Source organism: Galeopterus variegatus, unplaced genomic scaffold (genome assembly GCF_000696425.1).
Source record: "Galeopterus variegatus unplaced genomic scaffold, G_variegatus-3.0.2 Scaffold9310, whole genome shotgun sequence".
NCBI lineage: Eukaryota > Metazoa > Chordata > Mammalia > Dermoptera > Cynocephalidae > Galeopterus > Galeopterus variegatus.
In genome coordinates, this window is record NW_007735421.1 from 1 (window position 1) to 13,128 (window position 13,128).

The following is a 13,128-nucleotide window of genomic DNA, read 5'->3' on the forward strand; positions in this document are numbered from 1 at the left end:
ACATCAGGAGTGGGCTGGCTGGTTAGCTCATTTGGTTAGAGCACCGTGTTATAACACCAAGGTCAAGAGTTTAGATCCCCTCACCAGCCAGCTGCAAAACACAAAACAAACAAACAAAACACCATCAGGAGGAAAGTCATTGTTAGGCAATCGTAGCCAACAAGCTTGGGAGTTCAGATCCTGCCATCAAGAGTTTAGATCCCCTTACCAGCCAGCTGCAAAAAACAAAACAAACAAACAAAACACTATCAGGAGGAAAGTCATTGTTAGGCAATCGTAGCCAACAAGCTTGGGAGTTCAGATCCTGCCACACCAGGCTTTTGTGTAGGATTTAGAGGGTGGGAGGGGAGGGTGAATTTATCTATAGGTGTTAATCTGCCATAAAAGAAAGACTTTGAAATATAGCTAATTCTTGGGGAAAATCCGTCCAAAACATTTAAGTTATAAAAAAGGCTCCTCAAGATGGGTTGGGAAAAACCATACACAATTTTAGAGGAAGATGGTGAAAAAAACATGCTTCCTTGCAGGTCCAAGAATTCCCAGAGATAGAAATATTAACTTTCAAAGTCCTGAACTTCCCGTGACCTGTGGTAAGGCGAAGGGGACTCTGTATAAGGATAAATTGAAACAAGGTGAGTTTCATGATCTACACTTTTCAACTGAAAAACGCCCATGTGAATAGCATAGTGTTTAGGGAGTAGACTCCTGTGTTGGGGGGGGGGTCTCCGAGGTTTGGTGATTTGCTAGGATCTCCCCTAGGACTGAGTATATGGTCACACTTATGACCAGGATTTATAAGTGTGAAAGGAGGCAAAGCAAAGTGCGACAAAGGAAGAGGCACATGGGCCAAGTCCAGAGAAACCAAGAGCAAGCTTCCAAGAGTCCTCTCCCAGTGCAGCACATGGGACTCATTTAATTCCTCCAGCAATGAATTGTGACAACACGTGTGAAATGTTGTTTACCAGGGAAGCTGGCCTGAGCCTGAGAGTCCAGGGTTTTTTCAGGTATTAGTTACACAGGCATCCTCTGCCTAGCCATACCAAAATTCCAGACTCCCAGGAGGAAAACAGGTGTTCAGCATACACCATATTGTATGCACAGACAGTTCAGGCACAGTAAGCTACTCATCAGTTCTGGGACTGGTGTGAACCCTCCTGAAATCCAAATTCCCAGATGCCATCCACGGGTGAACTTTGCACATAGGCCCTTCTAAGTATAGTGTCAGGCCCTCCATGTTAACTCTTTTCTGCACAACACCCTGGACAGGTTGGAGTAACAATGACATTTTTACACTTCAAACTCATGAAACATGAGCCTACCAGGCCCTCTCCCCTTCCCCATGGAAAAGGCCTACAGGATGCCTGTCTAGCACAAGGACAAACACTTCAACACCTGGGTGGGAAATGTACACACCTGAGAAATTCCACATCAACCTTCACAGCCCCGTTCCCTATAGCACCTGTACGGCCTTATGCTAAGTGGGAAGAGCACAAGATTTAGAATCAAAAGACCCGCATTCAAGTTTCAGCTATACCAAGAGTGTTTGTTTCATCTATGGCAAGGTTCCCAGTCTCAGCCCCGAACTCTCTCCTCCACCAAATGAGAATAATAATTGAAACTAGCCTCACTGTATTATTAAGAGAAGAAATGAAATAATAGATAAAATAAAAATAAAAATAAAATAAAATACTTGGCAAATTATAATTGGTAAAGTACATTATGAGTGTTCTTCTGCCATGATTGATTTGCCCTCCCATAATATAATTCTTTGGGCACCAACAAGTATAAATATTTACCCCATGACTATACTGCATATGTGTCATTTAACTTTTCCCACTAGATAATATTTCCATAATTACTTTTAACATAAAATAGCCATGAATCCAAAATATGAGAAATAATTGATTGCCATTAGCTGGATGACCAACTTTGTCCAAGAGGAGGCAGGTGTAGCTGTAGTGACAGCTTCCACATGGCCAGCTGGGGTCACATGGACTGGCAGGGCACAGAGAAAGGAGGAGAAAGAAATCTACTCATTCATTAGGGCCATTCATGTTTCTCTTTTAAATATAGCAAAATGCTTTTAAAAGGTAAATCTTGGTGGTAATTACTCTCCCTGTCATTGTATAAAGGTCAAAGAAATATATACACACAGGGCATGGAGTCCTCTTCTGCCCTGGCCTTCAGGCTGGGGGTGGGGCCCCTGATGTCTGAGAGGAAAACGCAGACTCTCCTGCTACTGATCCTGAGCCCGTGGGTGGCTCCAGATGCAGTATAGTTGGGGGCCAAGTTTAGGTGTTTTCCCAGTCGGGAGCTCAGCTTGTCTTGGTTTTACAGGAGCCTCGGAGAATTGTGTACAGAGTGAGGATGGAAGGTGGTTCACCCCCAGGAAATTTGAAATTGAAGGAGGCTACGCAGCTTCCAAGAACTGGAAGCTGAGCCTTCGCTGCGGCGGGCATCCCCTGAAGCACCTGATGGAGGTATCCTAGTGACGGACGGTTTAAATCAAGGACTTAGCTTCATGATTCGCTAACACCAAGCTTTAGCAGAATTTCCCAGGGTCCAGAAAATCGTCATGATGCCCCTTGCCCAAGTCACAATGCTTATGTCATTACTAACATTTCATCCATCCAGGGGTTACCTTGGCTGGCTTATATTATGGCTTAATCCCCTGAGTGCATTAACTCATCCTTTTGAAGGTAGACAGTAAATTGTGGCCTTGACTCTGCCACTAAGAAGTCGCACAATTTGATCACATGGAAATAACTTAAATGGGAGGAGAGGGTTCTTAAACCTTGGGGGCCAATGTTAAGAGTAATATGGTAGAATTATATATCGAAAACTAATATATTGGTATGGGTAATTCCTTGAAATATACGATATTTCAACAATATTTCTTTTAATAAGCCACCTCAAGCTTATTCTTGAAAGAGAATATAAATAGGTTTCATTTTAAAACAACTCCTTAGCTCCTCATATCAACCCCTTGATGTGGACAAAGCAGGGAAAGAATCTCTGTTGCAAATGAACCCATGTCCTTTGATCCGGATATAGTGCTCTTTCTGTGTCACATCTTGTGCTACTCTAACAATAAAGAGAAGGTCTCTACTTAGAAAATACTTATTGAGCTACATCTAAAGCCATGAGGGAATCCAAGGTGTGAGCTCCTAACCAGGAAGGAGGCTGCACATTCATAACCACAGGACTGCAGTGTGTCTATGCTGCAATGAGAGGGAAGGGACACAGTGGCTGGGGCAGGGAAGGTCATTCCTGGCTTTGAGACTGAGGACATTTTTGTGGAACCATTTGCACTGAGCTAGGTTTTAAAAGAACAGTTTTACCAAGCAAAAGTGTAAAACGGGGCATTCTACATACGTTGAAATGATGGCATGGAAATCTGCTCCACGTCATCTCAAGAAGTTGTGGGTGTGAGGCGTGATACATTTGCTGTGCTGATTGCAGAGGTCATGAGGCACCAGGGAGGAGTCTAAACACTTCCTTTAATCACTGGGGAATCATGAGAAATAATTTCCACAAAGACACCTTGATTTTGAGTTGACAGTGGGACATCTACGTAGATCTATCTGGAAGGCAGAAAAACCAAGCTCACAAAATAAAAACAAGGACAGGGAGGAGTCTAAACACTTCCTTTAATCACTGGGGAATCATGAGAAATAATTTCCACAAAGACACCTTGATTTTGAGTTGACAGAGGGACATCTACGTAGATCTATCTGGAAGGCAGAAAAACCAAGCTCACAAAATAAAAACAAGGACCCATCGTATCACTAATCTCTTTTCTCTTTCAGAGGGGGTTTTTACCATGCCCACCAAGAACAAGAAAACAGGTGATTAATGCATGACCTTGCCCCAGTGTCTCATCAACCATATTGTTCATTTTACATCCCTGTAGCCTTATCATTTCTACATTGACCAATCATGATAAAAATTGATTTTGCAGTTGTTGCTTTCAAACATTATACAACGTACGAGGCCAGGAGTTCTTTGAGCCTTAAAACATTTGAGATAGGGGTGGAAACAATCCTTAAAAATAGATAATATTTTTATGCAGAACTGACCTTATATGTCTGCTTTAATAAAAGATCTGAGTGCCATACTGTCTTCAAGTTAAGTATAAGAGCTGGGGCTGCAGTTGGAAAAGTAAGCACGATTTTGAAATGCACAAAACAATACGTTTAACAACTGTTGCCTTTGCAAGCTCCACTTAAGCACCAATTTGTTTTCCTGTGTTCTATCTTTAATGAACAAGAATGGAGCAAAAGTTCCCCTAGAAACATCCCATGGTCACTCCAGCTGACTTACTGCAGACTCCCTCTTGTGTATACAGCCATATGTCACCCAGGGAAGGAAACAACAGGAAACACATCTCTCCCTTTCTTTTGTTTTTCTTCCACTACACACACACACACACACACACACAGAGTTCTTCAACGGGAATGGTTTTTTTCCTTTGTGACACCATTGTGAGTGGAGCAATTGAGAGGCAGAAGTGCTGTCTGACGGGCCGGCCCGGTGGCGCACTGGAGAGTGCGCCGCTTGGGAGCGTGGCGGCGCTCCCGCCGAGGGTTCGGATCCCATGTGGAGACCGGTTCCCGCTCACTGGCTGAGCGCGGTGCGGGCGCAACACCGAGGGTTGCAATCCCGTTACTGGTCAGTAAAAAAGACAAAAAAGGGAAAAAAAAAAAAAAAGAAGTGCCGTCTGAGGCTGCTGACCCAGAAGCCGATGACCTGGAAACCTTTTCCTCTGTAGAGAGACCCTTTGGCCCCACCAGCCGGGCTGTACAGACCTCATTTCCATCTGTGAGGGTGAATGCCCCCTCCATGGAAGTAGTGGTTTCCGGGCTGTGTGGATTCCAGGGAAGGTGGTGAGGTCATTGATGCTGCCCATGACCTCTCCAAGGCTGGGTGTGAGACAGAACCTGGTGAAGGAAGGAGATGGAAGAACTTCCACTTCTTAACCTCTGACATAGGTGGCCTTGCATATCTCTGCCACACCAGGAAGTCTTCACAAAGCTGGCTACTGGGGCTCCCTGCTCCCCTGGCTTTATGACTACAGACTCAATGACTAGGTTCTGCATCCCCTGGGTTTTCTAGAGAAAGAGACATTGTTTGATCTATTTACTAATTCCAAACATGTCTACCCAGCCCATAGAGTCGCAGGCAACTGTGGGCTAATCAACTGCATTGGCTGGTCTCCCAACCCCTCATTACAGGCACCCTCTCTTTATTCCCAGTGGCTCACAGCTCTAGAGGTGTGACCACCTCAGTTTTCAGAGGGTGTCTCCCAAGGGCCTTCCTTCCCCAGACCCTTGGCTTCTGTCACTTGTGTCACACCTGGCACCATGTGGCAGGTGCTGCTGTTGGCAGCTTCCCTGCTCATAAGTTTCCAGTTAAACCCACTGGTGATTTTTTAAAAAGGTGACAGCTGAGATGCTCCAGGATAGTAAGATTTAAAAGTCCAAGCTGACCATTTACTGGCTACTAAGAAACCTCTTCTCCTGAGTGACAACTGTGACATTTGTTCATTCACCTATGTATCCATCCAACAAACAATTCTGGAGCAACTACTAACCATGAGGTGATGTGCTTGGCCAACAGCAATACAAGGATTGTGTTAACCTCGTGTCTTGCCTGGGAGAGCAACTAATGGAGGGGGCGGGGGACTCTAGACCACTCAGATACTACACTTTCTCTTAGCCAAAATGCTGAGAAGCTATCTAGGCCCCTCAGAGAGGTGGCAGTGACATGGCCCCCTCTCCAGTCACTGTGCCTTGGATTACATGGGGTGGTTTGTCTGTGGCCTCTCTGCCCCAGGCTGGAGGTAAAAGCTGAAGCAATCATTGGTCCAGACTAGAAGAAGGCTGAGTCATTCCACAGGCATCCAAGGTCAATGCAAGCTCTTGAGATTCAGGAGAAAGTAGAAAATTGCTTACCATCAGGAAGAAGAGCTGTAGCACTGGGGACCTTGGATGCATTTTATCTTCAGGGCTGTATAGAGATCTGTAGGGGGAGAGTTATTGGAGGTGGTGGGGTTCTTCTCTGGAACCCTTGCATAGCCTCCAGGACTCTGGGTTCTGTGGTCACTGGGGGCTGGGAGTGACGAGTCCTTATACTGATTCGCATTGCACCTCCACTGGATGATATGACACTTGCTAATTTAGAAAAAAAAAAGCCTGAGGGCCACTTGAAGTAGGAGGAACAGTAGAATTTCTCCAGCTCAGTTTGGAAATGAGAGCCAGACTCCCTGCACAGCTTCACAAAGGCCTGCCTTGGGCCTGAGAGCCAGGGAATGGAACTTGCATTGGGCCAAACTGTCACCGACACATAATTTAGTCCTTTTTTATTCTCTAGTTAGATGTATAGGCATATAAAAGCACACATGAAACAAAGGGACGGCTATGGCATGAATCTCTTAATAAAGATGTCAGCTCAACTGTGTGGTTAGTGAAAACTCACATTAAGTACCATCGATCTTTCTTTTCAGCGGAAAACACTGAAGCCTCGCAACGGAACCTTAGCTGACCCTCGTGTGAGTACTAACCCCCGACAATAGCCCCAGAATCGCCCAGGCCCTTTCCCTTGCTACATGTTTAGTGGCATCACTGCTTCTCCCTGGCACATGCTCACTCTCAGTCGGAGAATGCGACTGTGTGTGACGAGCAAAGACTCCAGAAGCATCACCCAAGCCAGGTGGATGGGCCTGGGCTATGCCTCAGTGTGCACACATCCTTTCTGTCTGCTTCATGGGAAACCTTCCCATCTCCTCATTTCTCCCAAAAGTGAGCATGGGAGGAGGAGCTCTAGACCCCCGGGGTCTCTAGAGACAGACCTTGAGGTGTTAATGGACAGGGTGGGCTTGCTGATCAGGGGTAAGGAGCAAATTTGAGAGGATAACAGTATTTTAAAGAAGTCAGTGGTAATGGGAAGGAAAGGCCCAGGCATCCACTCCAGGCACAGGCAGAGCTCAAGACAGTCTTAGGCATCAGCAGAAGGAACAGGCCAGGCCAAGCTGGTGAGTTCAAGGTGTGGACTCTGCAGAGAAATGCACACTGGGCAAGTGGGTCCTTTACAGGGCCCCTGAAGCCAGTGTCAAGGAAGCCATCAGTGTGCTGAGCTGGTTAGGACTGAAACCATCACCACTTAGCAAATCACAGACATTTTTACTCAAACCACTTTGCTGGTACAAACCATTCTGATCCCATAGGCCCCATCCATTCTCCAGTTGCTGCATGGCTGCCTGCTTTGTGTTCTCCCAGAATCATGGTGACTCCACTCTCTAAGCTAAATCATGTTTTGATTCCTTTCATTGCAATGCTAAGGACATTTTAGGCAGGGTCAGCTTTTTGCACAACTGCAGGGGGAGCCTCTCGCTATAGGATGGCATGCCTGTTCCTCCTGGCTGGATGCCCTTGGGTTTCCTAGTAACTGCACTTCCCTAGCAGGATCTAGATACATCCACACTGCTTGTGTTCCTGTGCTGAGGTGGGACCCTTCAGTACTCAACCAACTCTCATCTCCGGGGTCTCCAAAACTCGTTTGATGACTGAGGCAGACACAGAGGGGCATTTCTCACAGCCCACAGCCAAGCTCTCTGGGAAGATGAAAGCAAGTGTGTCCTCACCTCTTTTTGTGACTTTTCTTAGGATGAACTTGCAGCTGATAACGACTCTACTTATGACTCTCCAGGCCTTGTTCTAATCTTTTTAGAACATTGGTTCTCAACCTTGGCTGCACATTGCAATCACCTGGGGGTCCCACCCCTGAGGTTCAGGTGTTATGGGTCCTACTCTGAGGTGCCACCTAAAAATTGAGATTTTCCTAAGCTCCCCTGGTGGTTTATCAGCACAGCCAAAGCTGTGAGTGGACCGATGCTGGTCCATCTGTAGTGTCTATCAGAACCACCTGGAGGGCTGGGTGGACCACAGCTGGCTAGGCCCCACCCCTGGGCTCTTGATTCAGGAAGTGAGGGGTGAAGCCCAAGAATACGTGTTTCTAACAAGTTCTTGCTGTTACCAATGCCGCTGGTCCAGAGACCACTACTTTAGGCACCAGAGGTCTCAACTAACAGCCACACTGGAACCATCTGGAGAACATTTAAAACTTACTGATGGCTATGCCCCAACCCGGACTAAGTGAATCACAGTCTCTGGTGATGAAACCTCAGGCATCTGAATTCACTTTAAAGCTCCCCAGGTGGCTCTCTGCTTCCACCATCTCACAAGGTAATGTCCTGTGTCGCTGAAGCCACCACCAAGTAAGGCCTTCACCAGATGTATTCCCTGGACTTTGGATTTCCCAGCCTCAGAAACTAATGCTCTGGGAAGAAGACAAAAAAAAAGACAGAGAGAGAAAGAAAGAAAAGGAAGGAAGGCAGGAAGATGAAAGATTGAGGAAGAAAGAGAAAAGGATGCTCTGGGTGATGTCTGTAGAAATGAAATGACCATGTTCAGACATTAGCAGAGGCACCGGGCAGTACCCTTGCCACTCTCAGGCTGTCTAAGTCCATTTGGGGCTGCTACAACAGAATACTACAGACTGGGTAATTGGTAATGAACAGAAATTTATTTCTCACAGTTCTGGAGGCTGGAAGTCCAACATTAAGGCACAAGCAGGTTTGGTGTCTGGTAAAAGCCTGGTCTCTGCTTCCAAGGTGGCTCCTCGAATGCTGCGTCCTCCTTTTACTGAGACTTTCATGATCAATAAACTCTTTTTTACTTAAAAAAAAAAAAAAAAATCCCAGGTGATTCTACTGTACAGCAGATTGAGAACCACTGCTAAACAAAAGAACAAGTTTCTTCCTAAAAAGAATAATTTTCTTAAAAAAAAAAAAAAAAAAAAAAGCTCCCAGGTGATTCTACTGTACAGCAGATTGAGAACCACTGCTAAACAAAAGAACAAGTTTCTTCCTAAAAAGAATAAAGAGACCTACACCAAGTTTGCGGCTTCCCAGGCAATGGAGCTGCAGGTGTGGGGTTGGCCTGTGTTGTTCATTCTCAGGGTGCCCTCACAGTGCACTTTACAGGATGATGGTTCAGGAACCTCAACCAAGCAGCCTAAAAATAGTGGTCAGCATCCATGACTCTCATCTGTTATGACAAAAAGGAAAAACAGTTACTTGGCCCCATGCCAGGGCCCCATGCCCATGTGGGGATGGACCCCAAGATGTCCCTAATAGGCCATTCAAGTTTTCCTATTGAAATAGAGCACACAGGCAAGATACATCTTGCAGCCTAGAATTCCTTCATATATGTGACTTTTGTATCTCTACTTACAGTGAATTTATAGATGAGGAGAAATTACACATTGAGGTCTGTCCCAATTTACCTACGCTCATCAGGCTCAGGAATGACATTCCTGACTGTTACTATTTTTAACCCAAATAGTAGGGCACTTTGCTTTGGCTGATGAGATAGTATTATAACTAAGGCCTCTCCACCCTTGTAGCAGCAGATCTGACGGAGCACTGAGAATGAAGTGAGACATTTAAAAATTAGGATCAGCCAGACGGGTGATGGGTTGGATATCTGGAATGGGGAAAGGGAGGAATCAGTGTTCACCTCCAGGCTTCTGGGTGGATGGTGGGGGCTGGGAAGATGGCGAGCACAAGAGAGGAGCAGATTCGAGACCGGAAGACAAGAGATGTGGTTGGGGCCAGCATGGAGTTTAGACGTGATGAAGGACATCTCACCGGTGATGGCGAAGAGCAGGGTTTGGATGTTTGGGGGCTCAAAAGGAGGCCAGGACACAGGTCTAAAAGTCTGGGCTACAGAAGGTAAGCGTGGTCGTGGGAACAGCTGTGGTGATCCAGGAGACCAGGATGAGCAGAGGATGCCGGACAGAGCCCCAGCGGATCCCCACTGGGTGGGGAGTGTTAGGAGGGAATCCAAGAGGGTGGAGGATCATGGAACAAGGCATGAAGAGTGCTTCTAGAAGGAAGAGGTGAAAGGGTGCCCCTTCACCTCCCCACAGCCTCACCACCCACCAGCGTCCCAACCACCCATCACTGGGTGGGACAGTCCCCAAGTCGGTGCATTTCTTGGTGCTTAGATGGTCACACGAGGATGTGAATGCCTCCTTCCAGCCCATGCTATGATAGATGAGATATTTCACTGGACAAAACATTCCCTCTGCAGAGTTCCCCTCAAACTACTCTCTTTCTGTGCAGGTGGTACCAGGAGACAAGCCAGGGGCCCATCCTTCTGGGTGTTTCTCCAGCACAGACACACAGCCCTCATGCATTGANCCTACACCAAGTTTGCGGCTTCCCAGGCAATGGAGCTGCAGGTGTGGGGTTGGCCTGTGTTATTCATTCTCAGGGTGCCCTCACAGTGCACTTTACAAGATGATGGTTCAGGAACCTCAACCAAGCAGCCTAAAAGTAGTGGTCAGCATCCATGACTCTCATCTGTTATGACAAAAAGGAAAAACAGTTACTTGGCCCCATGCCAGGGCCCCATGCCCGTGTGGGGATGGACCCCAAGATGTCCCTAATAGGCCATTCAAGTTTTCCTGTTGAAATAGAGCACACAGGCAAGATACATCTTGCAGCCTAGAATTCCTTCATATATGTGACTTTTGTATCTCTACTTACAGTGAATTTATAGATGAGGAGAAATTACACATTGAGGTCTGTCCCAATTTACCTACGCTCATCAGGCTCAGGAATGACATTCCTGACTGTTACTATTTTTAACCCAAATAGTAGGGCACTTTGCTTTGGCTGATGAGATAGTATTATAACTAAGGCCTCTCCACCCTTGTAGCAGCAGATCTGACGGAGCACTGAGAATGAAGTGAGACATTTAAAAATTAGGATCAGCCAGACGGGTGATGGGTTGGATATCTGGAATGGGGAAAGGGAGGAATCAGTGTTCACCTCCAGGCTTCTGGGTGGATGGTGGGGGCTGGGAAGATGGTGAGCATAAGAGAGGAGCAGATTCGAGACCGGAAGACAAGAGATGTGGTTGGGGCCAGCATGGAGTTTAGACGTGATGAAGGACATCTCACCGGTGATGGCGAAGAGCAGGGTTTGGATGTTTGGGGGCTCAAAAGGAGGCCAGGACACAGGTCTAAAAGTCTGGGCTACAGAAGGTAAGCGTGGTCGTGGGAACAGCTGTGGTGATCCAGGAGACCAGGATGAGCAGAGGATGCCGGACAGAGCCCCAGCGGATCCCCACTGGGTGGGGAGTGTTAGGAGGGAATCCAAGAGGGTGGAGGATCATGGAACAAGGCATGAAGAGTGCTTCTAGAAGGAAGAGGTGAAAGGGTGCCCCTTCACCTCCCCACAGCCTCACCACCCACCAGCGTCCCAACCACCCATCACTGGGTGGGCCAGTCCCCAAGTCGGTGCATTACTTGGTGCTTAGATGGTCACACGAGGATGTGAATGCCTCCTTCCAGCCCATGCTATGATAGATGGGATATTTCACTGGACAAAACATTCCCTCTGCAGAGTTCCCCTCAAACTACTCTCTTTCTGTGCAGGTGGTACCAGGAGACGAGCCAGGGGCCCATCCTTCTGGGTGTTTCTCCAGCACAGACACACAGCCCTCATGCATTGAAATTGTAGTGTGTAGGTGTCCACGTGTTATTGCTACATGAATTATGAGAAAGAGAGAGGGGGAATGTGATTTCCCTTGCCCATCAGTGGGCTTCTTTCTTGACCAATTCTTATTTTAGCCTACAAATTCTATTGTTTTAACTCATGCGAGTTACCCCACAATACTTACATGCAAATACTGTCAAATTTTTAATTGCACTACATGACATTAAATCTGGCTAAAGGCCCCACGTATTGAGGTTGGTGAGAAATCTAGTATCAATTGACTTTCTGGGCTCCTCCATTTTCCTTATCTAGAACAAGGTTACCAGCTCTTTTATGGACCCAGAAGATGAGCGTAGAGCCTTGGTCTTCAACCCTGGGTGGTTGATGTTACCACACTCCCTGGCCATTAGAAATGGTACCTCACACCTCAGATGCCAAGTTAACTAAGCCTTGGGGGATCTTCCCGTAGGCTCCCAGAGCTGAAGAGCTCTGTCCTCCCTGGCACGTACCTGGTCATCAGAGGCACTGCCACAAGCTCAGGGCCCTCCAGCACAGAACCCACAGCCCACGAACCTCTCCCCAGGCCCTTTCTTCAGTCATATGGAGCTTATGGCCAAGAATATGGGACACAGTGATATATCAGAAGCTTATTCCGTCATATTAAATTCTCAGTAATTCACCCTTCAATGAGTCCATTTAAATGATACAATGTGGACAACTAGATGAGATACTGTATTCCTTGGCCAGGCTTTGCCGGCCAAATAATAAATTTCTCAGATAGTCTTTCATTCATCCTTTTTTTGTTGCTAGCCATTCTGTGTCAAATCCCTGTTTTCATGAAGAAAACGTTTCTGGTCTGACACACAGCCACTATCTCCTGAGCTTTGCTGCAGGCCGGACTGTCTTCTGAAATCTCCACTCAGTGCTGTTCCTTAATATATTGAAGAGAGAAATTTACAGGCGTCACGTTGGTACATGCAAAGTTCATATATTCTAGAGTCCCAGCACGTCGACCTCCCGGGGTCTCACTGATTCCGGTGATGTCTACATCATCTCCCTTTCTAGCTGGAAAACTCAAATGTATGTGAGGTGTGCAGGATGTGGGGACGGCTGTTCTGCTGCGATACTTGTCCAAGATCCTTTCATGAGAACTGCCACATCCCATCCGTGGAAACTGAGAGGTTAGTAAGATGCAGCCCTCAGCCCTTCCTTCTCCTGGTACAGCTCCTCCTGCTGTGCACACCCACCCTGCAGAGTTTCTGTCTCTAGTTGTGTGTGTCTTGATGCAGAGGGAGCAGGATCCTGAGCATCATGATGCAGAAGTATCATCCAGAACTGTGTAACAGTGCTGGCAGAGGCAGGTTAATGGGAAACAAAACCCTTCAAGTGGTTATTAGGTGTGATAGTAAGAGATGTCACACACACACACACACACACACACACACACACACACCTCCCTTACTTAGTTCCCAGACCCAAGCACACTGATGGGATGGTGACATCTGCACTGGCTGGTTTAAAGCACATACCACCTGCTGTGGGAACATCACAAAGCTGATAAA

At 46.8% G+C, this 13,128-nt stretch overlaps 1 protein-coding gene across 1 annotated transcript in view; it reads left to right on the plus strand.

Moving 5' to 3' along the window:
- Positions 1–499: 499 nt before the first annotated feature.
- Positions 500–13,128, plus strand: part of LOC103609180 (nuclear body protein SP140-like protein) — a 17,177-nt gene continuing 4,548 nt past the window's right edge. The window contains exons 1-5 of the mRNA XM_008593541.1: positions 500–632; positions 2,338–2,480; positions 3,810–3,848; positions 6,506–6,550; positions 12,632–12,747. Coding sequence (XP_008591763.1) covers positions 500–632; positions 2,338–2,480; positions 3,810–3,848; positions 6,506–6,550; positions 12,632–12,747 — 476 coding nt within the window. The remainder of the gene's footprint in view (positions 633–2,337; positions 2,481–3,809; positions 3,849–6,505; positions 6,551–12,631; positions 12,748–13,128) is intronic.